Genomic DNA, 26,929 nt, shown 5'->3' with positions numbered 1-26,929 from the left:
CAGTTTCTCCTTGTTCATGCTTTTAGTTTCATCTTTAGAACATTGAGGACAATGTTAGATTTAAGTTTGGGGGTATGGGAGAAACTTTTTAGTTGCATAATAAATAAACTCCAGAGCCTAGAAATTTACGCCTATTAAGGATAGCACTAACCAATCTAAGTGGATGGAAACATTTTTGTTTTAGGAGTTGAGGAACCAATCTGACTAGATGGAAACATCTATAGAGTCTATTCATAAAAGCACAGAGCTCAGGTGTTAGAAATAACATGATAGTTTCGCCATATCTTGTCGAGTCCTTTTCACTTTCTATTTTTAGTTTTCTTTTGTTTCAAGTGATTTGGTGGGGCACACGATTCAAGTTGTTACCTTTGCTAGGGTGAAATAGAGTTACTGAGTTACCTTTTCAAAAAAAAAAAAAAAAAAAAAAAAAAATTATTAGACCGGACCAGTTAGACCAATCGGAATAAGTATTAACACTTGGATAGCAATATGCGTGTGTTCTCCCTGTTTCCGTCGCCTAAGCAAGCGTGGAATGCAGGACCCGTGGGAACTATCGTGTAATCTGCTGACAAGAAGCATGCGCTTGGATCCAAAAGATCTATTCATGCCGTTAAGTTAAAAAAAAAAAATGGTTATTGTTATGTGTAGTCAACTGCTGGTTCCCTTGTATTTGCCAGTTTGTTGATATAAATTTAAGTTATTGACCACTGGTTCCCTTGTATATGCCAGTGTGTTAATATTAGTCAGACCGGTATCTCAGTCATTTAGGTTAGGTTCATCTTGGCAGAGGCCTTCAGACAGATATGGGAAACACCGTTCACTTTTCAACCATCTACATTTTTCTTTTTCCATCTTCTTAATCTTTTCATGTGATTAGTCTGACTCCGAGTATGATGTCCATCGTGAAACTATCTTAGTAGAGCTCTGTCACTTATATGAATTTTAGTATGCTTGAGTGCAAACTCGTGTACACCAATTGGAATTTCGCATCAGGGTTCTTCCTCTTAGAGTCAATAATTGTATGCCAACCAAGGAGGTTCTTTAGTGCTTTCCAAGGTTCTGCGTAGATAGTTAGGGTCTGGAGTATTGGTTTTTGTGGGTACACCTCTGATAAACCCACCCGAGATTAACTCGGTCACTTTTCAAGAATAAATTTTGCTCGAGGACTAGCAAATAATAAGTTTGGGGGTATTTGATAGACGCATTTATGTGTCTATTTTGTTCTCAATATTCTGTATTGTTAGACTCGATTAAGTACTTATTGTGTTATTTTGTGTTTTTGTAGATGTTTTTAGAGAAATAAGCCTTTGCGGCGAAATGAGCTCAAAAAAGTGATGATTTACACCCCGGAGAAAAGTACTAAAGGCACCCCAGAAATGCACCGGAAGCGTCCCAGAAATGTACCGGAGGAACCCAGAAAAATTACTATTTCCACCCCAAAATTACTATTTCCACCCCAATTGCTAAAGGGACACCCGTACAGGATTAGGGGGAGGACACTTTTCTTCTCATAATTCAAATTTCATTTTTGGCGGGAAAATATATTCTCTCTCTGGCAGATTTTCAATCAACAAAATGAAGGTGTTGTGGTGCGATTCAATGGCTAAAAATTGGTAGGAAGATGTGATATAGCTTAAGGAATACAGTATGTGTGTCAGAATCGATCGAATTTGGCTAGAATCGGCTAAACAAGTCATCATCAGAGAACATGGCAGTCACGGGTTTGAGAGGATTTTTTGAGGGATTCGGACGTGTTATGATGATGCATGGAGGACTCTAGCACACTTTTGGACCGTGTAGAAGCTAAATAAGGGAGTATCAGAGGCTGTTTACGCGTGGAGAATCATTTCAGGGAAGAAAATATTCGGAAAATATTTTCTTTAAACACCGAGTAATGAAGATTATATGGAGTAATTGAGGGAGATTCAACGAGCTGTAGGTGTATAAATATGTTCCCTGGGAGTACTAGAGAGGCTGTCGAGAGTTGGGAGAATAGAGGAGAGCCACAGACGCAGAAATCAAGAGTTGATCAAACTCTGCTGCTGCTGCTGCTGCTGATGATGAAGAACACCAAGAACACGAAGAACGGACTCGCAGTAGCAGTCGTTTATCAACAGTGGAAATGACTCACGTACGTGGGTCGTAGGTGTGGGTCGTAGCATTTCAGCGACAACAGCACCTCAGCTTTGTCGTTCATTTTGGACGCCTTCTGTGGGTCGCAGAATCCTGTTTTAGAACATTTACTTATCTTTCTCTTTATTGTAAACATCAATTGAGCTTAATAAAATATTTTGAGAGGTTTTCCAACATGATGAGTTAATTCCCTCGTAACCAAGACAATGGAGGAAGCTATTCACGCAACATAAATGGGTAACTATTTCATTTAATTATATAATTCACCTAATTGCTGCTTTTGCAGAGTTTTAAATTGTTTGAATGATTGTCTTAATTATTTGTTATTCAGTTTGATAGGTTATGCTTGGTTTAATCTCTTGATAATCTATGCTTAAGGTTTACAAATAATGTTTGAGAATTTGTATGATTGATAGTGAATTAAAGATAAAAGAGGACTTAAGAATTGAATAGAGTTTTGAAATATTTATCATTCAATCTTGCGTAGTAGTGGAATCTAGTGTCTTGGTTACCTCTCGCCCAAAATTGTTAATATTTTGTATATATATTTTTATAAGTCTAAAAAAATCCTTTACCTTCACAAGTCTTAGAGTTCGAACCTTTATTACTACAACCCACGAAAAATCTTTAATCAGTACAGGTACATGTACAAGTACTCATAACAGAATAAAACTATGTTCGCAGGCGAATTCCAGAATAATGAAACAATATTGTGAAATTATTCATTTTTTCGCTCTCTGTAAAAAAGAATAAAACTATGTTCGCAGGCGAATTCGAACTTGCGACCACGAATGCAAATACTGCTCTCTGGACCAATTGTGCAAGGACCTCTCTACGAAATTAACGCATAACTTTTTTCCTTATTCTTTTATTCTCCCATGCAAATGAGAAGAATATGAAAAATATGTGTCTCTGCGAATTCGAAACCGTGACCTATTTGTTGTTCGCTCAGCCTTAAACCATCTGTGCGAATTTCTGTTTGTGATAGAAATCACAACTTCTGACTCTTATCATTATCTTCGTCTTTCTTTTGTTTCTTCACAAAATGCCTCTTGCTTTCTCCTGAACATGAAAATCTTCCACTGAAACTTCCATTTTTTCCTTAAATTTCACCACAACAACTAATTTTTTTCTCTCACTCTTTTCATGTCTTTGAATTGTTGATGATGTTTACTCCCAGAAAGTGTGATTTCTTCCATGAAATTTCCATTTTTGAACTTAAACTTTGTAGATCTAGAAAAATATGAACAGTAGCTAATCTTCATGGAAATTTCTTGAACCAACAAGCTACAGAAGGGATAAATCCTTTACTCCTCCCTGTTTCTAGCGCCAAAAATGTAGTTGCAGGAAATCCTACAACACACCCCTTGTATTATCATGACTATTATTTCTAGATCTGAACTTATTTGATATGAAAATAAAGATAAAGATAATGACAATAAAAAATAAGACACAAGATTTACGTGGTTCGATCAATTTGATCTACATCCACGGGGTTAGGTTTCACTATGATCATTGAATTACATATGAATTACATTGATACTCCATTAATGAGTATTTGGAGCTCTCTCCCTCTCAGTGATTTTTGGGTAAGAATAAGAAGATAATAATAATACAAGTTACTTTTCTCTCTCCTACCTTTCTCTTTATATAGGATGCTACCTAGTGGATGACAGCTCATATACAACTAAGATTTCCCCTAATTTCGGATCTGGCTTGCGATGATATCGCAAGCTTACAAATGTTAATTTCGCAGATCTTCTAATCTTCGCAAAGTTATTACATTTTTCTTATGTTTAAGCTAATATCACCTATTGTGTCGTTTCTCAAAGTGCTCTGCGACATTTTTGTAATGCGTTGTTAAGAATTTCGCGAGCGTATCGTTGTCGCGAAATTCTAATCCTACAATTGATGGTTTAATTTTATTTCTTACTTTGTTATAATTTTAGTTTAGATAATCACTATCTCAATAACAATTGATATATCAATAGTCCAAATCTATAAATAAAAAGTTGATTGATTGTTGATTCAAATTGTAGGGAGGCTACAATATTCACTTCCGTTACAGTTTTTGTGCACCCCCACTTAACCAGGGGTGCACATTCCTCTCATCTTAATTGGCTCATATCTTCTAACCTTAGTTATCAGAGTGGTTTTTTTAATAAAATGAGCTTAGGGAGTTGCAGTATAGTTGTTATTCAACGCTTAACAGACCGCCAAAAGAGAACTATGTGAAAACCGCCCTTCACAAAGGGGTGGGCCCCGGGGACAAGAGACTAGCAGGGGGCCACTTTAGGGCCCCACCGAGCGGCGGTTTTCTTTTAGTTTTTTTTCACGGTTTGTTTATAAATTTCTGATTGTTATTAATGTTGTAGTCTCTTTTTTCCCCTATTTTCTTTTTTTATTCTCTTTATATCTGTCATCTCCTTGTTCTTCTACTTTCAGAATTTTGCGTACTGTTACTTTAGCAAGGATCCACTGACGGTATGTGATCATATTTTAAGAACGATCCAAATTTCCAAGACGCAGTCAACCTTATCCGGTGATTTTTATATTCTCTTTATCTCTGTCATCTCCTTGTTCTTCTACTTTCAGAATTTTGCGTACTGTTACTTTAGCAAGGATCCACTGACGATATGTGATCATATTTTAAGAACGATCCAAATTTCCAAGACGCATTCAACCTTATCCGGTGATCTTAGGGTTCTACTATCTACATACTCGAGATGAATTTCAGTCCTTTTAAACATTTATTAACTTCCCATGAATCTTTCCTTCCAAACTTTTGAGAAAAATAGAAAAAGGGATGGAAGTGGTAAGAAAAGGAAGTTAATCAAATTGGTGTTTGATTTTTTTGAATAACTTTTGGATCAATAGGAATCAAAATTATAGAGATTTAAAAAAAAAAAACAAAAAAAAAAAAACTATATATGAATCTGTGATCAATAGATTAAACTTTTTGGATGAAATTTAGAAGAAAGGAAGATCTATAGACACCAGAGATAATAAATTTGATTCTAATTTTTCAATATCCTGTTCATAGAAAGTTAATATTTTTCAGTTGAATGTGTTGGTTATTTGGGTGGTTGAAAGTATATGTTTAGGACTGATTTTTCTAATGGAGAAGTGGGAACTCTTAGTTCTTCTCACTCTCTGTTTTTCATTAACTTCATCTCTTCCAATTCTTACACAACTCTCTTACCATTACCTTACTCTCTCCTGCTTCTACTTGGTCTATATGAGACCTTACAAGAGAAAACGTGTGGATGTTTTTCCTCCACTCATTTAGTCAACACACAACTAAATATAAAGTTTACACTACAATTACATTAGTTCACTATTCATTGCAATCCGCTTTGCAAAGATTTTGCAATCCGTTTGCCAACAGTAAACATTACATTACTCAACAATCTCCTCCTTAATGTGATGTTCTACTACTCCTAATAGTTCACGGAAATGTTGGAACTTTCCTTTTGGAAGTGCCTTGGTGAATATGTCTGCCAATTGGTCTTCTGTCTTGCAATACTTGAGTTCTATCTCACCATCTTCAACCGCTTCTCGAATGAAATGATATTTGAGCTTTATATGTCTTGCACGACGATGCTCCACTGAATTTTTAGACATCGCTATTGCTGATTTGTTATCACAAAAAAATTCAGTTCTACCTTCTTGCTTCTCTTGGATATCTTCCAAGATTCTTCTTATCCATACAACGTGAGATGTAGCTATTGATGCAGATATGTACTCCGCTTCCGCTGTGGATAATGCTACCGTTGGTTGCTTCTTCGATGCCCAAGAAAATATACCAGAACCAAGAGAAAAAGTATACCCCGATGTACTCTTCATGTCATCAATGCATCCTCCCAAGTCTCTATCACAATAGCAAACTAATTTCACACTTGAATTTTTAGAATACTTGATCCCAAAATTCATAGTTCCTTGTATGTACCTTAATAACCTCTTTGCCGGCCAAGATGTAAATGACTAGGTGAACTCATGAACCTAGAAATCATACTTGAAGTAAACATAATATCGGGTCTTGTATGTGTAAGATACAACAAGTTTCCAATAAGAACTCTATAGTAAGTCTCATCAATTTTTCTTCCTCCATCCTTCTTGAGCTTCTCATTTACTATGAGTGGTGTTGATGTAGGATTACAACCAAGCATACCAAGCTTCTTCAACACTTTTTCGGCATATTTTCTTTGAGAAATGAACACTCCATCTTCACTTTGGTGAACTTCAATACCAAGGAAGTACTTGAGAAAACCCATGTCACTCATTTCATATTTCATCATCATTTCTCTCTTGAATTATTCAATAATATGAACATTATTACCCGTAAAAATGAGATCATCAATATACAAAGCAACAATGACAATGGATGTACCTTGTGTTTTCACATATAGTGTAGGCACAGTCTTGCTTTTGTTGAAGTTTTTCCTTTTGAAGTATCCATCTATCTCACTATACCAAGTTCTTGGTGCTTAATTTAGTCCATACAAAGCTTTCTTCAACTTGTACACCTTGTCTTCTTCTCCTTCCACCACAAAACCTTGTGGTTGTTCTACATAGACCTCTTCTTCGAGTTCTCCATTCAAAAACGCTGATTTCACATCAAGTTGATATAGTAACCAACCTTTTTTGGGAAGCCATAGCAATCACGGCTCTAATGGTGTCAAGACGATCAACCGGTGCAAACATTTCATTGTAGTCGATATCGGGTTGTTGTGAGTAGCCCTTTGCCACCAACCTTGCTTTGTATCTTTGAAACGATCCATCCGCATTGTACTTCACCTTGTATATCCATTTCACACCAATGAATTCTTTGTCACTTGGCCTTGCTACCTCTCCCAAGTATTGTTCACATCAATGACATAAACTTCTTCTTCCACAACTTTTATCCAAATGGGTTCCTTTGAAGCTTCTTCAAAATTTTCCGGTTCCTCCATATAAAAGTTACATCTTTCATACACTTCACTCAACCGTTGCATCTCCCTTGGTCGTGGTGATGTTGATGCAGACGTTGGGGACACACTTGGAGATGCTCCTAGTCTTGCATTTGGTGGTGTTTGAGGTAGTTCTTCCTCTTCCTCTTCACCTTCTTCAATTTCATTAGTTGCTGAATTTTCTTCTTCTTTATCAACAATAATGGTTCTCTTCTCAACTTTACCTTCTTCCCAATTCCATGAAGCACCTTCATCAAACAACACATCACGGCTTGTGATCATTGAGTTGCTCTTCAAGCTATACAACCTATAGACTTTTGATTGGAGGCTATAGCCAATGAAGATACGTTTCTCACTTGCTTCATCAAGTTTTGTTCTCTTCACCTTTGGAATTTGAGAATAACATACACTTCCAAAAACTTTGAGATGTCTTACCGACAGTTTTCTTCCATTATATGCTTCAAACGGAGTTTGATCCCATATGGCTTTTGTTGGCGATCGATTTAATAAGTAGACATCAACATTCACGGCTTCCGCCCAAAATACTTTAGGCATCATTAGTCCAGAAGGGGCTATAAGTGACGTTTTTAAATGACGGATAAATCACGTAAATATAGTTTAACGAACAAAAATTCGTGATATAACAAGAAAATAGGTGGACCTACCGTTTAACACTAAAAAACATCATTCTCAAACCTGATAATTTACCAGGTGCGTGATTTTATAATGACCCATTAAGTCACAGAATATTACGACAAATATTTTCTCTTTATATGCGCCCACCGCCGATCTCCTGTGACGCGCCCAAAAATGGCTAGCCATCAGTATAATTCTAAGTTTTTAAAAGTCGTAACCCTTCACCAGTAGGAAATCGAATTTTTAAGATAATTGGGCTTCACGCAACAGATATCAGCGTCCAGTCTTTTAGTTAGGCCTCATATCAGGCGGAAAATCCCCGGTGGGTGACCTTTTATCATTTAATCTTAACGACCTAAACCCTCTACTCTTTCTCATCTTTCGTTCGTCTGCCTCTTCTGAAATCGAAATTCACTCTCACAAATCAAATCTAAATCTTACATCATCTCAAAATCAAACCCATTTACCAGCGGAAATCGAAAGCAAACCCTTTTTTATAACCTTAGATCAAGTAGCTTTGCTCCTGAAACCCTAGGGTTTCAATAATGGGAAGAAGAATCTATCGTTCTCAAGATTCAAGATATGGAGTCATCATTAACGAAATCATATATGTGAAAATCAGGTATAAACCTTATTTTTGTTATTTGTTTTTGCTATTTTTTACTTGATTCTGCAATTTTTGTTCTTGTTTATTCTGTATCTGAAAGAATTTGAAAGCATGTATTTGCTTTTGTGTTCAATTATGTGAAGATTTGATGGTTAGGGATTTAAATTCATCGAGGTTTATGATGTGCTGAAGAACCAGACACGGAAGGGCCTAGTGCTATTGCCATTTTCTTAGCAACCTTTACTGCTTTCTCATTGGTGTATATGTATGAGGTTGTCAAGGATAACCTGATCAGAAGTTTAATTTTTTCCCTATTCATAAACATAGTAATTTGTTTGGGAGAATGTTTCTTTGGATAATTCATTGGTTGTACCACTTCATTGATTCCATTATGGAGATTTGAGGGTTTACATAAAATGGCAGAAGGGTTTTAAAGGCTTAAGCAAATTTACGTGCATTCATTTTGCAAATATAATATATGTGATGAGTGGACCAATGTACAACTCAAGCACAGTGCAGGGGGCCTGAATTTTCTCAAATAGATTTTAGGTGAGAGGATTCAACGAATAATATTTGTTATTCACCAAGATGCTATTGAACCAAGTTTTACATTGAAAATTTGTCTCTTCATTTCTTCGAACAAGTGTCTGGGACGCAGTTGTTTTAATGTTTCCATCTGCATAAACTGTAATTCAAATTGCAAGCGGTTTCTACATGTGGCCTAAAATAATTTGTTTACTGCACCATATCGAAAGTATTTGAGCATTATGGAATTATTGGTGCTTATAACAGCCGACAACTATGATGAGTACCTTAATATTAATCTGAATATACTGTTTTTCTTTGTTTAGACACTTTTGATTTTCTTGTATGTGGTGTGTATGTGGGTGTATGTTGTTTGTTAACGGCTACTTGCGTACTTTGAGTAAAAGGAAAAATATCTATCCATGGTTAGTGCCAGTTTAGCTGGACACCTATTATTCAATCTCAAATTCTTTGCCAGGGAGTTTCATGTTCGCTGCTTCTTAAGGACTTGAACAATTAATCACTCCTGTCTTAACTCTACTAGAACTGAAGCTGTCTGTTTAAGGACAATCTTGGGATGGTCTGAGAGGTGGTGCTGACACATACATGTGAATGTTGATATGCAAGGCACAAAAGAAGACAAATATGCTTCCCGGAGAGCGATTCCCCCTATGCTTCAAGCCGAGGAGGATGAAAGGTGAAATCTACACTGTCCATCCCCTTTACCCGTCCAATCACACACCTGTTTATGAAATCAGGACTAAATCTTACCTAACTGTATTTCAGATTCGCCAGCCAATGGAAATAGTATCTAGAGGAAGAAGCGTGAATCATGACGGATGTTCCAGGCTGGAAGGTCGCTGAAAGGGTTTAACACTCTCTTGATGTCTGGTAAGAGGTTTGCATGTATAAATTTGTGGAAGTGGATTTCTGTCTTGGTTTACAACTAGCGGACATAGTTCTCTCAGTTCGGGTTTCTTTGCTCTCCTTCTTGAATTAGATTATTATAATATATTACCTGCAATCAATTTTAACGGACAGTCTTGGTTTGTTCTATGGAGTTTAAAGACAAGATAATAAAAATATTCATGTGCTAATGATGCTCTGGTTACTGCATTTTGAGTTGTGCTTTATTTGTCAAGTTCCTTTAACATTTAAGATATTTCTTAGTTGTATGTGAAGATGACGAAGGATACTCTGAGGAGGAACCGGAGGAGCAAGGTGTTGATATTGAGAACCAATACTACAGCTCTAAAGGTACTTCCTTCTAAAGTAGGGGCGTAGATTATTGTTTTGGTTTATATCGCGGATACTGCTTGAAGTTTCACTATCAAATTTTTTGTACAGTTAATGACTAGATATTTTGCCGGTATCTTTAGAACTATTTTCCTAGGAGATGAAGTTGAATGTTTTTCTTTGAACTTAAATAGTATTGTTTTTATTCTTTTGAAGCTCACCCCTCTTAAGTTTTTATTTATATTGTTGTAGGAAGGATACTCTGAGGAGGAACCGGAGGAGCAAGATGTTGATATTGAGAACCAATACTACAGCTCTAAAGGTACTTCCTTCTAAAGTAGGGGTGTAGATTATTGTTTTGGTTTATACCGCGGATACTGCTTGAAGTTTCACTATCAAATTTTTTGTACAGTTAATTACTAGATATTTTGCCGGTATCTTTAGAACTATTTTACTAGGAGATGAAGTTGAATGTTTTTCTTTGAACTTAAATAGTATTGTTTTTATTCTTTTGAACCTCACCCCTCCTAAGTTTTTATTTATATTGTTGTAGGTTTGGTTAAAACTGATCCCGAATGAGCATTGAAAGGATTTTCTGAAGTGGTGCCTGTTGAACTGGATATGTCAGAAGGGCAAGTTCCGTAAAATGCTAAGCTTGCCATCTAGGTAATAATATGTGGAACTGTATATGTGAATCCCACATCATTAGAATGTTTATTGGCTCAGGAATAATAGTAGACTTCAACTAGTTAAGTACACCTCTCTTCAGTTCTATGTCTCATGTTAGTGGGAAATCAACTAATGGAATCTCTTTTGTATTGTTATGTCCGTGGATGGGGAAGAGCCATGAAGTGAGTTTATGCATCTAGGTTGTCTAAGGAAGATTCTCAACGATGAACTAATGGCAGAACCAATCAGTTAGCAGTGTAGGGAAAGAAGGTACAGTCATTGTGGGTAAAACGCAAAAGTATATGAAGATTGTTAATAAATGTAATATCTTGGCAGCACCCAAGTTACTCCACAACCTGGACTTCCACCTGAGGAAGCAGGGGCCGCGATAGCTGACGAATATCATTAATTTCATTTTTATTATTAATTTATTTTAGAAATTGTATCCAAAGATTCTATTTGTTTGAATATTTTTTTGGGTAACTAATAAAAAGTTATTTTCAACCGTTCTTTTAAAAAAATTGTTTTGCGTCCAGAAAAAGTTTTAGATAGACCAAATCTTAATCTGATCAGATTCACAAAATCTTAATTAAATAGCCACAAAATATGTTCGGTATTTTTATTTTTATGATATAATGCCTCTGTTATGACGGATATTAACGTATATTTTATTTAACACACAGTAAACGTGGTACTTAAAATTAAAAGCCTCATCTATTTCAGGTATCAACCGTTATTTTATGTAACATGTCGTAGTCGTGATACTAAATAACAGTTTCTATTTGTGGTTTATAATCACATATTCTTTTCGTCATATTTAATAACGTTTTCAGTTTGTCATTTATACAGAGTCCCACTAAATAAATAACGGTTCGAATAACAGATGAAAACCGTGATAAATCATGTTTTATAACGTTCGATTTGTGACTTCATTCGTCATGCATATCCCCATCTGGACTAGTGCATACCCTTTTCGTGAAGCATGGACTTCGCCATCTCCATTACGGTTTGATTTTTCCTCTCCGAAACACCATTTTGTTGAGGAGTATAACCCACCGTGAGTTGTCTTTCTAAGCCTTCATCTTCACAAAATTTATCAAAGTTTTTGTTGTTGTATTCTGCCTCTATCACTTCTCAAGACCTTGATGTAATGGCCGATTTGTTTCTCAACGAGATATTTAAACTTCTTAAAAATACCAAACACATCAGATTTTTGCCTCATGAAATACACCCAAGTCATGCGAGTAAAGTCATCAATGAATAAAATGAAGTATCTATTACCTCCATGAGTTGGTGTCTTCATTGGTCCACACACATCGGTGTGTACCAAACCAAGAATTTCCTTTGCTCTCCATGCTACACCTTTTGGAAATGGTTTGTGATGTTGATTCCCTAGTGCGCAACCCTCACATACTCCTTCTTTGTTGTTGATGTGATGTGGAAGTCCTTGCACCATGTTCTTGTTGGAAAGCACCTTGAGACTATTGAAATTCAAATGCCCAAATCTTCTATGCCATAACCACGTTTCATCCATGGTTTCTATCATCATTGCAACATTCTTCTCATTTTCAAACACAATTGGAAAGCTTCTATTCTTTTCCATCTTGATAGTCTTCATCTCTTGTCTTTTGTTCTTGTGTTTCTTGTCATAAATGGTGCAATATCCATCTTCAAAGTGGACAGCGTACCCAAGCTCCACAAGTTGGCCAACACTAAGCAAATTTTGTGCCAAATCTGGATCATATAAAACACCTCTAATGTACTTTGCTCCATTGATAGTTTGCACGCAAATTGTACTTCTTCCATTAGCTTGAACCATGTTTCCATTCCCGATCTTCACTAGAGAATTGATGGATGTATCCATATCCACAAACAAGCTTTTCACACCGGACATATGAGTCGTACAACCACTATCTACAAACCATGCTTCACTTTTGGAAGTCTCCATAGCACTTTGACAAGCATAAAACAAATTTTGTTTTTCTTCTTTTTCTTCTGCTCTACCGGCTTGTTCTTCATCGTCTTTGTTTCTACAATCCTTCTCCAAATATCCATACTTCTTGCAATGATGACATTGGGGTTTTCCTTTGCTCCAACAATTCTTCTCCAAATGACCATTCTTCTTGCAAAAATTGCACTTCGGTGGATCACCTTTGTAGTTGTTAGAACTTGCTCCTCCTCTATTGTATTTTCCCTTTCCTTTGCAGTTTGATGAAGAATCACCCTTGCACTCATTTCTCTTCATTGCTGAATTTTTAGATTCCAAGTTCATTTTCGATTGAAAAGCACTCTCAATCGACTTCTCGGCGTGTCGAGACACCCTTTCCTCATACACTTTTAACTGAGCCCATAACTCTTGTGACTCCAATGTAGAGAGATCTTTTGTTGCTTCCAAAACAACCACAATGGGTTCAAATTTTTCTGATAAGCAATTTAAATTCTTCTCAAAAATTCTTTTTTCTTCTAGCTTTTCACCACACATCAACATTTGATTAACAATTTCAACAACTCTAGAAGAAAACTCATTTAATTTTTCATTATCTTTCATTTAAGATTTTCAAAATCTCTTCTATATGATTGAAGTTTCAACTCTCTTACCTTCTTGTTTCCACCATACTCCTTTTGAAGAATATCCCAAGCTTCTTTAGCTTTAGGTAAATGAATTACTCTTGGTAGAATAGTGTCTCCAACTCCTTGTTGAATGTACATGGATGCTTCAACATTCTTCTTCCTACTCTCCTTAAGTGTATCCTTTTTTGCTTGTTCTAGATTTGATGTATCTTCAACTTCATCATACCCGTTTTCAACGATCTCCCACACATCTTGAGACATGAACAAAGTCTTCATTTTAATAGACCAAAAATCATAGAGTTCACCATGAAAAAGTGGTATTGATGGTTGTTGTATGTATAGGTTTGAGTTACTAGAACTTGCCATTGTTTTGGATCAAAACCGAATTTTTGTTTCTTTGATTTTGGGGCTAAAACTTCTTCTTTTTGCTAAATTTTTTGGCTCACTAGGATCAGATTCACTTGATCTATGCTCTGATACCAATTGTTGTTTATTTGGGTGGTTGAAAGTATATGTTTAGGACTGATTTTGCTAATGGAGAAGTGGGAACTCTTAGTTCTTCTCACTCTTTGTTTTTCATTAACTTCTTCTCTTTCAATTCTTACACAACTCTCTTACCATTACCTCACTCTCTCCTACTTCTACTTGGTTTATATGAGACCTTACAAGAGCAAACATGTGGATGTCTTTCCTCCACACATTTAGTCAACACACAACTAAATATAAAGTTTACACTACAATTACATTAGTTCACTATTCAGTTGCAATCCGCTTTGCAAAGCTTTTGCAATTCGTTTGCCAACAGTAAACATTACATTACTCAACAGAATGATTGAATCTTCTTCTCGTGGATAAAACACTTTGATAAACATTTTCAGTTGAATGATTGAATCTTCTTCTCGTGGATAAAACACTTTGATAAACATATCGAACCTATTTTTATATTTCCAATGTTTATTTCTCTTTCCCCTCGTAACCAAGACAAATTACTAGAGTTAGATATGGGCCAATAAAGATGGGAGGAACTTTTTTTTTTTTTTTGATGCGAAAAGATGGGAGGAAATATGCACCCCTGGTTAAGTGGGGGGTGCACAAAGTCGGACTCGTGCCAGCAAGCTTAAGCTAGTGGATTTCCACAAAATTAGTCGGTGGTGTTACAGGCTTTTATACGAATCCAACAATCCGTACAGTGCAAGGAAGTCAGAGGAAAAGTCAGAAAAATATATATGAAAACCTTCATCTACGTTTCTACTAAAAAGAAAACCATAAACCGACTGAGGGTGTAAGAAAAAACGAAAAATCATCCTAAATAGTCGTCCAAACACCTTATTAGTGTTTCTAACTTCTACGGTTTTGATAGAGGACGTTTTCAATTCGGGAAAAGGAGAGGTAGAAAACACCATAGCGTTTAACATATTTACAGCTATCGACTTGAGATTTCCTAGGATTTGTATCGGTGACCACTATACATTGACTTCTGCATTTGTCTGTTTTCTTTTCCTTTCTAGAACAATGTGTATTATCATGGACAGAGTCCTCCACTTGGTGCATGATATATAGAAGGATCCAGGACTAGTGGCTTCTGATAATTATAAAGCTCATTGTCGATTGGGTCACTGTCTGGTTGAACAAGAGTATGGCAAGCCGAATGAATTACCCGAACTTAACTACTTCGACAACAATATTAAATGGTTGTTGAAAACATACATTATGACCCAACAATCACACTGCTTGTTTTATCATGGTGTACATGTTTCCCCTCCAGCAGTTCTAATATATGTGCTATATCGAATCACAGAAGCCAGATAGAAATGTATTAAGGTGAGAGAAAAGCTCCGTTTTAAGTTTAATATAGGGTTGCATTAATTATTAATGTATGTTTATAATTAGGAAAAATCGAGATGGTGGAGAAAACTAACCAACTATTCATCCCTATTTAATCAAACTAGCTAAAATAACTTACTCATTAAGTTAAGCTACCCCATTTTTTCTTCAAAGCGCCATGACTTTTGATTATGTACATACTGTATGGAAGTTTAGTTTATTTTTATATTAGTTAGACTTAAATATTAAGTCCTGAAATCAATCATAACTAAGGGATATAATCTGAACCTGGGTAGCTTGAGACATGTTTAATTGGAATTTTCATGAAAGGAACCTAATGATTGTGCGTTCAGTTTTTTAAGCATTTAGATCTGTTTTTAATTGATATTTTAATGATCCATTTTTCTAAAATCTAACCGGATTTTATCATTTCCATGAACATCAAAGAGAATCGGTAGTTATGTCTACGAACATCCACTGATTTTGCGTAAAGTCGTCACTTCAATGATGTGGATTCGTAGAACGATTGATCACAGTCGGTTGACACAATCCTAGACAAGTGTCGGCTGTAAAAGAATTAAAAAATGATAATTTTTTACATAAGAATACGTCCATATAATTGGTGGATATAGTTCCGCCCGTGTATCGATTGTAAAATACTAAAATTCAAGAGTTTTTCTGTGAACTTTTTTTTCAAGAATCGGTTTACATAAATGCCCCTATCCATCGACTCTAAATTTGGCATTTTTTCGACTGTTTTGTTCATATTTCGTCCGATATCGGAATGACCTCATTATTTTTGCTTTCGGCTCGTATATTCATGCTTTATAATGTTGAGATGAAAATTTATGGGTTTGTGCAAAAACTCAAACATGGTTAATGAATCGGTTGATATAAACATTAACGTATATCGATTGTTGTTGATGTCCATCAAACACGAAGAACATCAACCCAGAATCAGTTGATGTGGAACAACTTATTGGGTGCAATATGGTGGTGCATTTGGAAAGAAATGAATTCTAGAATCTTCAATCACAAAAAGAGAAACTTGGAAAGTCTAACTCAAGATATTAAGATTCAAGCTTATTTTTGAATGGAGTCACACACTAAAATGTTGGGGTTGACGGCTAACATGATGATAGCTTTATGTGACTCGTATTTCTATCGGACGCTTTGAGTGGATATGAGACGTTTGGTGTTTATTTTCTTTTGTTTCTCACTTGGCTTTTTGTTCTTTTTCTTTTCTTTAGGTGATTGAATCGAAACTCAGTTTCCTTTTTATGTCGATTTTATTTATTGGGTTGAGGTACCCTTAAGTACCTCTTTTTCGATGAATCTTTTCCTATTGACCGATCAAAAATAATAAAAAAAAAAAGGAATCGGTTGATGTATGTGTACCCTATGCACCGATCATACCGTGTTTGATGAACATCAACAATAATAAGTATATATGTTAATCCTTATATCAACCGATTCCAATTGAGTTTAAGAAAAATTTGGTGAGGAAATTTCGGAGTTTCAAAGTTAAACCATTGGTGAATTCCTCTTAAAAGAAACGGATTGAAGAGATTTAACTCAATCGCTTGAATTATTTGTCGCCAAAAATATTGGTTAAAAAATCAAAAAAAAAAAAGAAGAAGAAAATAAAAAATAAATCAAATCATGGTTGGGATGTGGTATCACGGTAAACATGTTTCCGGCAGTTCTAGTGTCCTTAAGTTCAAACACTTAAGTCGATTAAAAATATAGGTGCATTACTGTGTCTCCAGATTGTGAGACAAAAAATCAGATGTAAGTTTATACGGATGCATTCGTGTAATATAATGATGAGGAATTGAAATGGTGGAGTAAACTAAGAGACCACTCAAATTTTGGCTTTGGACGCACAAAAATAAACTGGTCTTGGAAGACATCATTTTCGACCCGGAGCTAGTGAAGAGAATTTAGCTTATTCTCCCTTAGATTTTTACCAGATATCGTTCGCATTTCTCCATGGTGCAGTACTGCAGTGCAATATTCCATTATAGAGCAGGCTCCAGCAAACATGTCAAAGTTAAGGGAGACTGACACACTCCTTACAATTCACTTGTTCATAGATAAATCTTGTAAGCCATATAAATGAATATGATCCAGTATTTGATCCCCAAGCTCATTATGTTCTTGAACCTTAATTAGTTAACATTAATTTGGTTCTTCAACTATTTCCCCATTTCACTTCCATAGTTCAATGACACGGTTGCTTGAAATGTCCAATTCGAGAAACATCTCCTTTTGATCTATTTTCATATCCATATTTCCATGTTTTGTTCTCTTCCTCTAAACTCTTTATCTTCTCCCTCGGTTTGTCCTCGAATATAGTAAGATTACAGATGAGATAATAAAAGAGAAGAACTCAATGCAAACACAATTTTGCTAAAGAACCAGCTCAAGCATTCCCTCCGCAGTCATGGGGGACATAAATTTTTGACATACAGAATTCGACAGATTATATATTGTCACTGCATAAAGTTGGATAACTCGACAAATTTCAATTGTTGGATGATTTAGTAGGAAACTGAAGCAAATAGAGGTACCCATAAAGGAATCGAATATAAAACCACAAATTGTAACAAAATGCCTGGGTTTTAAGATCTCAGAAGCTATAAGTCGCCAGCCGTTCATATTGGGTTACAGAAAAACACTTGGATGCGCACAGAGGCACACACTTGTATAATTCTGAAACCGCAGAAACTTCTGTTCTACTGACTGCTTCCTAAGTACAAAATGAAAAGTTAGGAGTTACCAAAATAACACAAATATCTGACACATCTTTCAACTAGAAGAAGAACATCCCAGTCTGATAGTCTAACAACCATCTACCGACTCTAGATACGGAAATAACAAATTTATCAAAGAAAATTACTGCATAAAAAACACTCATGTTGTCCTGTTTTCCTTAATTTTGTTCTGGATGTGTCTTCTTATACAATGCCATCAACATTACTAGTGCCATCAATAGCTGCACTACCAACTGAACCACCGACAGCCTCATTGTCAACCTATTCTCCTCCGGCATCATATCTTCTTCGTCCAACTGTTCTTGCCCTAGATATGTACCCGTCTGGAGTGAGATTAGATTCTCTATATAGACTGAAGTAGGGAATGATGAAGTTGCTATAACCTTGTAAGCCTTAGGAGTTCTAGTTGTCTCATGTATGGGGTCATACAAAATGAAATGCAAACAATCATGTTCATTGTGTGCCCCAAACAAATTTTTACCGTTCTCTAAAAACTGTAAGGGAATCAAATCCTGCATATAGTAAAATTTATCTAACTCAATGGTTAAAGTAATGGTCCATGATTTCTTCACTTCATTGTCCTTCAACTTCCAGAATTGAAGACTATGCCCACACTCATTAACAAGTAACCAAAGAGACCCTCCTAAAACACACAAATGCCATCTGTGATCATCATTAACTTCATCAGGTATTAGTATCCGATCGAATACTTCTTTCTCGAAATCAAAGCGAAGAATGTATTTCATGTGCTCATTCCCTCTTGACGCTTTCCAGTAAAGAGCACCGTTAACAGGTAAATGAGACATATCAGGTATATCAGAAGTAGGAAAACAAATGACTCTGGATGTCCTCAAGTTTTCTCCATGAATTTGATTTTAGTGTATACACATGAACCTCACACCTATCCACCGCTATACGTACAACTTTGAAATCCTCAATTTGGTGATCATAACCAATTCCATATTCTACTAATTCCATTAGGCGCACCTTTTCTTCAGTTGCTGGATCTGGTAACTTCTTACACTCGTTAGTGGTCGGGTTCCAAAGGATGAGTAGATGCGACATGAACCCATTAATATGCCTTAACAAAACCAAGCCATTACAACATCCAAAAAACTCAATTTCCATTTTAAAAGAAGGGTATCTGATATGACCAGAGCTCTTACATATTGACGATGATGGATCATAACTAAAGGTATATGTATCATTCTGATTGTGAAACACGATACTAAATCTGTTCAGCTCAACAGCATGCTTAAATTGTCTTTTAAGAAATTCAGGATTTTTCATTAAATGACACCACCCTTTGTTTACACACCTGAATCGTGCGATGGACTTCGCAGGCAACCGAACAAGGTTGTCTGATAGGATATCCCATGATAAGTTCACCATTCCTGCAGTCCAAACAAAACAATATTAGAAAAACCAAGTAAATTTTTTAGCGTTATTCATACTCGGATCTTGAACACAATCAAAATTATGAACAACCCATCATCCTTTAACTCCTAATTCATTGAATCATTGTGCAAGACCTCTTCGTGTCTAATCTGAACCCAATAAATACATCTAGCCAGTAACACTGCATACACTGTACATTACCGGTTCCTTATCAAACCCAAGAAAAATGATACAACATCTATATCTTATTAAGTGACCACGGGGTACTGCATACACTGTACATTACTGGTTCCAAACTCTCAAATTATAATCTCAGTTCAATTCATAGATAAACTCTTGGGCGTTGATATTCATCCAATTGATAGCAGAGGCTAAACATGAACAGCCCTCCACCTATAAACCCCGAGGAAAATTAACTAGCACTATTGGGATGCAAATTCAACAACGCCAAGTGATACATTCCCACCAGAACTGCCACTGCACCAACAATTATACAATAAAAATGATCTGAACTACATAAAGCCCAAGTTTGAAGTCGGTCCACTCCCTTACTATGAATCATTTTGAAACATTTTGGACCTGAAATTGCAATAATCTTTGATTTCTAGCTCAACGAACTATAAAAAACAAAAGGCAACCCATGGTAATTCAGTTCGTGTTTATTCCTAAATCCAATGGATTGCAGAAGCTAAATAGGAACAGCGCTACACTTATAAACCCGAAGAACGATTAACTAGCACTGTTACAACGCAAATCCAACAACGTCAAGGGATACATTACCAACAATTAAACAATATAGATGATCTGAACTACATAAACCCCTACTTTGAAGTCATTGCACTACCTCAGTAAAAGCATCATTTCTGACCTGACATTGCAATAATCTTTGATTTCTAGCTCATACGAACTATAAGAAACAAAAGGCAACCGATGATAATTCAGTTCTCGTTTTTTCCTAAATTTCAAACCTAAATGAGAAATTCAAAAACAAACACAGATGAAAAATCTAAATTAGAGAGATATATAGAGAGAGAGAGTACCGGCAAAGATGATCTGAAAGTGCAATTTATGAGAGGGTGAATTTCTGGAGAGATTCGAAGGGCGAGAATTTTAGGGCTTAGGGTTTTTGAGGTTTTAATGGAGGTTTTTAATTTGGGGAAAGGTGAAGTAGAAAATTTATGATGACATCATCTGAGTGAAGGAAACAAAATAATTGAATTCTACCATTTTTTTCAATTAGGGTTTCCTGATGAGAACCAGATGAAAGCAGTGTTGGTCTCGAGTACGGAGTTTCAATCGAACCAGTTTTTATTTGCCTGCGTTGAGCTTACTTGATTTTAATGTACAGCTGTGCAGCGCCATCTGGCTTTTCACATGGTCGATGGACACAGTTTATTTGACTGCAGGCTCCGCCGAACTACACTTAAACTCTGATAAATTAATAGGTTTGGGACCAAAAAAGTTATTGTTCTAAAGAAATTATTAATTTATTAAAATTTAGCTTTGACGATCTTAGAAATTACTAAAGAATTTTATCATTTTATACTCCAACCAATAACACACAAATACTAGATTTTATGATGCTTAGGGGAAAAAAAACAAAAAAACAGAGATTTTGATCTGTTGAAATTGGAGAAAGTCTTTGCAATTTGTAAAGGGTTTCATGTTTATTGGAGATGTCTTTTCATCTCCAACAGACGCTTTCAAAAGACAACAATTAATAGCATCTCATGAAAAGACACCTTATGAGAAGAGACATGTTTGGAAAATTTTCTAAAAAGCCGAATTAGGTTTTCAAATTCAAAACAAGAAAAAAATTCGACCTCCTCGGGCCCCCTTTTTCGTAGCTGGCAAACATTTGTAAAAATATCCAATGTTTTCCCCCTAATTTTCAAAATGAAAAATTCACAAAGCAAAGTAAAAGCTTTTAAATGACTTTATATGTCTACGTACCCGAGTGTAATCAAGTCAACGTACTTCACGCTCAGTTAGGAAGCACGCATCATCATAAAAATGAGTACATAAATGATAGATATCTTTTAGGTTCGAACCTTCACTTAGTGTAAAAAGTTCAAAACCTTGTCGACGTTCAGTGGTGAAACCAATCGTACCATGTTTGATTAAAATTTAAAATCAAATTTTGATCCAAATTATTGCGTTGTTCATGATTTATAAGGGGATACCAGTATTACTTGGAGATGATACCAATTCATATAGGACAAAAATATGTTAACATATCCTGAACATCGGATCGCTCAATTGGTATCACCCCGCTAATAGTGGTATCCCCTTTATAAGTCATGGCATGGTATATACAATATTACAGTTTTCATCATAATTAAATCCAACATGCTTTGGACGGAGGATGTGAAATCCACAAAAATCCATACATACTAAAATGGTCCCCTGCTAGCCTCAGGGACAAAACCGACCGACCAAATATGTCTGTGTCAATTTTGGTGGCTTCCGATTTCGGTCCGTTCAGAACTTCTCAAATTAGATGGGATAAATTTTTGATGGGGGCATTTTTTTGATGGGTACATGGGGCTAAATCGGATATTGACACGTGCCTCTTCAATTAATTTTTTCCAACATATTTTGTTTTCAAAAACATAAAAGAAGTATATTTTCGGAGAAGATATTAGTTATTTTAATTGATTATATTTTATCTTTAATATTTTAGGAAACAAAATCTGTTGGAAACAATTAATAAGAGAGATACATGTCAACATTTGATTTGTTCCATATACAGCCATCAGAAAACGTCTCCATCAAAAATTTATCCAATTAAATGGACATTTGATTTGTCAACATCTAAGCAAGGATTTTTTGGTTTTTTTATGAATGCGAATAATCTAATTTGTGTTTTTAGGTTTTATTTTTGTTGTTTTCGGTGTTTATGGACATATTTCTTCGTCGTTTGGGAGATCTTTTCTTCGTCTTTTGGGCGATTTTCTCTTCGCTTTCATAGAGATTCTTTCAGATTTTCATGGTGTTTCTTCGCTTGTTATTCTCGATTCATCAAGAACATCAACGATTCTGCTCGGCGTCGCTTTGGATTCGTCTTCAACAAGAGGGATTTAGGGCACCCGGATTAGTTTGCATTTATAAGATTTTGCAAAAAATACTGCATTTCATGGGGAGCATCTCTTATTGGAGAAGATAATTATTTTAAATGGTCGGATTTGTTTCCGGTTCACACCATCATTCATCATACTACATCTACAAAAATCGGATGCCTTTGCGGTTCATGGCTCTTTCTCTTCGCGATGTACTTGCAATTAAGATAGAGTATGGTGTCGTCATTTGTATTTAGGTTTTGATTATCTTGTATTTTGGTGTTTTTGGTAATCTTGTAAAAAATCATGCAATTATCATTTTAGTTTGAATGAATTGAAATGTGATCTCAATAAAAAAAAAATGTAACATGTTATACATGTTTCAAACAGTTGGAAAATAAATATTGAATTGGATGAATATCAAGTAGATATCCAGTTGAGATATAAATTATAAATAATGCTACTAATTAACAAACAGCCAAGTTAGCTATGAATGTAGGGGCATTACCAAGTTATAAGAACGAAAACTCAGTTGTAATAAGAGGAAATTAAGTTGTTCGAGAAAACTAACCAACCATCAAATATTGAGCCCACCTCTATCCGTAAAACTTGTTTGATAGAAACAAAATCGGATTATTTTCCGTGTTTTTCTTGGAAAAATCTTTGCTAAAAGATTTCATTCCCACATTTTCAGGAGAAGTTTATTTTGTAGGACGAGACAACTTGTAAATAATTTTCAATTAGATAGCAGTTAGTTCTCTTGAGTCCGCGCAGAGTTTGTAAGGAGATTCAAATTGTGTTGGAGATTTGTATTTTCATTTCTTTTCGTGTAATAATATTAGAAATATAGCGTTTGTTCTTGACTTTACCAAGTTAGTAGGAACAAGGGTATGCATCAAAGTCTCAACCAAAAAAAGGTATATGTGACACGATTATAGTAAATCGTGAAATTACTTTTAGTTGTACTAATGTTTCACTTTGTACATATTTGATAAGTTTGGTTATTTTTGTAGTTTTTAAGAATAAAGCTTGATGAACTAAATTTCAAAAAAAAATTCCGAATATGGAGGAAATGAAATGATTTATTATTTAATGGGCTAGGCCTGAAAGCAAAATATGGATAATAAATTCATTTGACCAATTATTTGTATACGAGATTGTGATGAATATGGCACATCGTATATACAACGTGTGGAAACTTGTATGGTTGAATATCTATATTGTAACCGTATAACTCAAATCTAAAAATATAATTATACTAAATATTTATTTATGTATATAATCTATAATACAAAACAGAATGGGTTTTTGAGTTTGAACGGTCGGATAACATTTTGAGAGACAAATGTTGCATCCGACCATCCGAGCGAAAGACATCCGACGGTCGTTGTTTTTATAACCCCTCTCATTATAAATCCAAATTTGTTAATCTTTAATTAATACATCACCTCTTGCCTCAAGATATTCAAAGAAACATTAAATGAAATCATAATATATCATATATACATTAATTGGATTTAGTGGTCGCAAGGCGAATCTAATGGGAAGTGAGATTTTTTTTTTTAATTCATATCTCATAAGTGAGACTATTACTTAAATGATTTTGTGTTGGTTTTTGGATAATGTATGGCTAGTTTTACAATGTATGTCTAGATATTATTTTGGCTTAAAAATAGAAAGCTATTTCGCATAGGAACAAGATTGAAAGTCGGAAAAGAAAGATTACATCAAGAGTACAAAACACAGTTTGGCTAAGTTTGCCTATGTAAATGCTGGTCTAGATTTGTCCAGGAAGGAGATAAATCTACGGTAGTGGTTTGTTCAACTTAAATATTAGTATAATTGCTTTATTAATTAAAATTTCACTAATTGCTCATTATACATTATCTATTAATTATTATCATTATAAAATGTTTTATTAATTAGCGTTGCACCAATTGCATCTAATAAATGATATATTAACTTTATTCATTATAATGTTCCCTTAATTAACTTTAATAAATATTTAGTTCCATTAATAAATAATTTTGATTCAAATAATATTAATAGACATTTGTGGCGTATCATGTACCCGGTATGATAGGGGAGTGCCCATACCCTATATGTGTCTGTCTTTAGTAATAATGGGAGTATTTAGTGTATGAATGAGTGTCTTTATCAATGTAAGGAATGGTTAGATGAGAACCATCTGGGTTAATGAGGGTCGTTGGATGCTGGGGTAGTAAGAGGAGTTATATTATATGTATGCTCTAGTGTCTGTTTTGAGGGATTATCCGATTTATGAATTAATGAAATAGAAATTAGTTTAAATCTCTTCTCCCTCTTAAGCTGGTTCTCTTGAATCAGATTTCTCTATTCTTCAAAGGGGTTTATATTAAATCTTGGATCCAACCTTGTCATGTATAACCAGGTACATGACAATTGGTATCAAGAGCCATTTCGATCCATGGGGGATTCGATGGCAAGGTTCAAGGAAATCACATCAAAATTGGAAGAATTGAATACGAAATTGGTAGAAGTGCAGAAGCAACGTGATGATTTATCATCAATGATGCTTACCAAAGAAGTTTTTTATTCAACAATGAAGAAATATTTTGGTAAGAAAAACTACAGTCATGAAGAACCAGTAGGAGCTTCAAAGATTACTTCGAAGTCATCGGATGAAGAAGATCCTACTGAATCAATTGAAATCGAAGACCTAATTCCGACTTCTGTTGCTCAACTCTGTGATTCTGAAGACTTCAGTGTTGTTACATCGGAAGAAGCAAAATCAATTCCTAATTCTGTTCAGCTCGATTCTTCTTCTCAAGTCCTCCATAGGGTTGAATCTCAGAAAGTTAACTCAATTTCCGCTGGCGCTGTTAAAGAAAATGATGGTTCCTTCGATTGTGTGAATTGTCCATTTAGTGAAACTGCAAAAACAGATGTTAAGGACTCCACATTGATAAATCAAACCACAATTGGTGAGTGTTTTAACATTATTCTCAATTCTTCTCGTGTCATATTCGATCGTGGAAAAGAGTTTAAACATATGACAGGGACTTCTCGTTTTGTTATGTGCGATTCTTTGTTTTGGTATGTTTTGGATAAATTCTTTAAGGAAGATGTTCGGGAGTCGAATTTTGAACTTGGGTACTGGTCATATTCATGGTTTAGAGATCGAATTGCTTCTATGTTAGATAATGGTAGAGTTGCTCGTACTGCTTGGCAGATATTTGTTAAAATTCTTCAAAGGGATATTTTGTGTTTGAAGTGCGAAAATGTTGTCAGCCACCAATTGTGTAGTAAGAAATCTTTTTACTCTTTTTTCAACTTTCCTGGCAGAGTATTTGATCGTGGAATATACAAGGATGGTTCATTTGATAGTGTGAATTCCATATTTAATGAAGCTACAAAGGCCACTGCGAATGCTTTCATCAAGATAAGTCAGGTTAAAATTATTGAGGTTAGTTGTGTGGAACTTAATATCTTAAAGGAGTGTGTCATCATTATTCACAACAAATTACTTGGTAAGGAATGTTTTACCCTTATTTTTATCTATGTTCGAATTCTATTTGATCGTGGCAAGGAAAATGAAACAAATGAGGGGTGTTATTTTTATGATAGATATAATTCTAAATTCTTCCTTACTTCTTGTTTGGTTGTTCGTAAGGGGTTGTTATTCATGGATGCTTACTGTGATGAATTAGTTTATGAGCTAATTCCGAAGCTTGTATACTTCTTAGATTTGCTAATTGAGTATTCAATTGTGTTTTTGCTTGTTCAAAATGGTGATAATCTGTTTGCTAATTACAATGGAAAGTGTGTTATTGCACTTACTTTCAAACTGGGATACCGGTTAAAGCTGCTACGGAAGAGCTCGATTACATTCATGCTGGTTACAGGGGTTGAGACTGGTGTTGTTTGTAAGTTCTTAGATAAAAGACTACAGCAGGGTACAGTTCTATGGTCCAGATTGATACTTCATGTGACAGGTAATAAAAAAGCTGGTACTGTAAGGGAATTCTTTGATCGACTATCTCTTACCAGTAGATTCAGTTTCAGTGGTTCTCCAATCTTGCAGTTGGGAGGTGGTTCACAAAAATCTTTGATGGCCTGTGTTGCTACAAAGAAATATGGTGGTGAGTCTCAGATTCTCTCAAGGATATTTACCTGCAAGTTTGTGTTTCTTTCTCTTAGTGCCAGTAAATTTTGTCATGAATCTTTGCCGCATGGGATCAAATTATGCTTGCTTAATCTCGGGTTGTGCAGTATAGCAAGTGGCATTGTTTTTACTTTGTTTTTCACCGGGATACCAGAAGAACTTGGCTCTAAAGTTTGTGGTAGTAATGAATATTATTCTGGCTGGGAAGAATTTCTTATAGAGAGGGTGAAAATCAAAAAGATGCTTGTAGCGGTTAATGGTGGTGTATGTTTTTACGGATACTTGAGGTGGAAATTCAGATTATTTCTACATGGGTTATGGAGTGTGCGGAGTGTTACAGTGAAAGTTCACTTCTCCGTTGTCAGTTTTTACGAAAAATGGACTTCTTATTCTAAGAGCCT

General features: G+C 35.3%; 2 protein-coding genes and 1 long non-coding RNA gene across 4 annotated transcripts; 1 reads left to right on the top strand and 2 right to left on the bottom strand.

Annotated features, from left to right (window-relative positions):
• Positions 1-8,122: 8,122 nt before the first annotated feature.
• LOC113317019 lies at positions 8,123-11,240 on the top strand. Of its 2 annotated transcripts, none has more exons than XR_003343180.1 (7): positions 8,123-8,340; positions 9,395-9,547; positions 9,637-9,741; positions 10,033-10,107; positions 10,339-10,408; positions 10,640-10,752; positions 10,929-11,240. It is a non-coding gene; the product is annotated as an uncharacterized LOC113317019 (long non-coding RNA). The 2 variants fall into 2 exon arrangements; XR_003343181.1 differs by having other exon boundaries at positions 10,021-10,107.
• A 6,697-nt stretch (positions 11,241-17,937) lies between these two features.
• LOC113319381 lies at positions 17,938-20,615 on the bottom strand. Its single transcript, XM_026567642.1, has 2 exons — positions 20,366-20,615; positions 17,938-19,321 (listed from the first exon to the last, which is right to left on the bottom strand). The coding sequence occupies exon 2, from the start codon at positions 18,731-18,733 to the stop codon at positions 18,086-18,088; it is 648 nt and encodes a 215-aa protein (XP_026423427.1). The 5' UTR covers positions 18,734-19,321; positions 20,366-20,615; the 3' UTR covers positions 17,938-18,085.
• On the bottom strand, positions 18,744-20,687 carry LOC113316357 (F-box/kelch-repeat protein At3g06240-like). Its single transcript, XM_026564555.1, has 4 exons — positions 20,657-20,687; positions 20,170-20,293; positions 19,246-19,321; positions 18,744-19,136 (listed from the first exon to the last, which is right to left on the bottom strand). The coding sequence occupies exons 1-4, from the start codon at positions 20,685-20,687 to the stop codon at positions 18,744-18,746; spliced, it is 624 nt and encodes a 207-aa protein (XP_026420340.1).
• Positions 20,688-26,929: the final 6,242 nt, after the last annotated feature.

This window comes from Papaver somniferum, chromosome 10 (genome assembly GCF_003573695.1).
Source record: "Papaver somniferum cultivar HN1 chromosome 10, ASM357369v1, whole genome shotgun sequence".
Lineage (NCBI taxonomy): Eukaryota > Viridiplantae > Streptophyta > Magnoliopsida > Ranunculales > Papaveraceae > Papaver > Papaver somniferum.
This window is presented reverse-complemented; position numbering and strand designations above follow the sequence as displayed.

What these genes read in the sequence shown, in the direction of transcription:
- LOC113319381 (XM_026567642.1), bottom strand. Translation starts at nt 18,733, where the DNA reads ATGTCTCATTTACCTGTTAACGGTGCTCTTTACTGGAAAGCGTCAAGA.
- LOC113316357 (XM_026564555.1), bottom strand. Translation starts at nt 20,687, where the DNA reads ATGGCGCTGCACAGCTGTACATTAAAATCAA. An exon ending in CAGCTGTACATTAAAATCAA is followed by an intron (nt 20,294 to 20,656) that starts GTAAGCTCAACG and finishes TTTCTCATTTAG; the next exon opens with GTTTGAAATTTAGGAAAAAA. An exon ending in AAGTCCATCGCACGATTCAG is followed by an intron (nt 19,137 to 19,245) that starts GTGTGTAAACAA and finishes TTTCACAATCAG; the next exon opens with AATGATACATATACCTTTAG.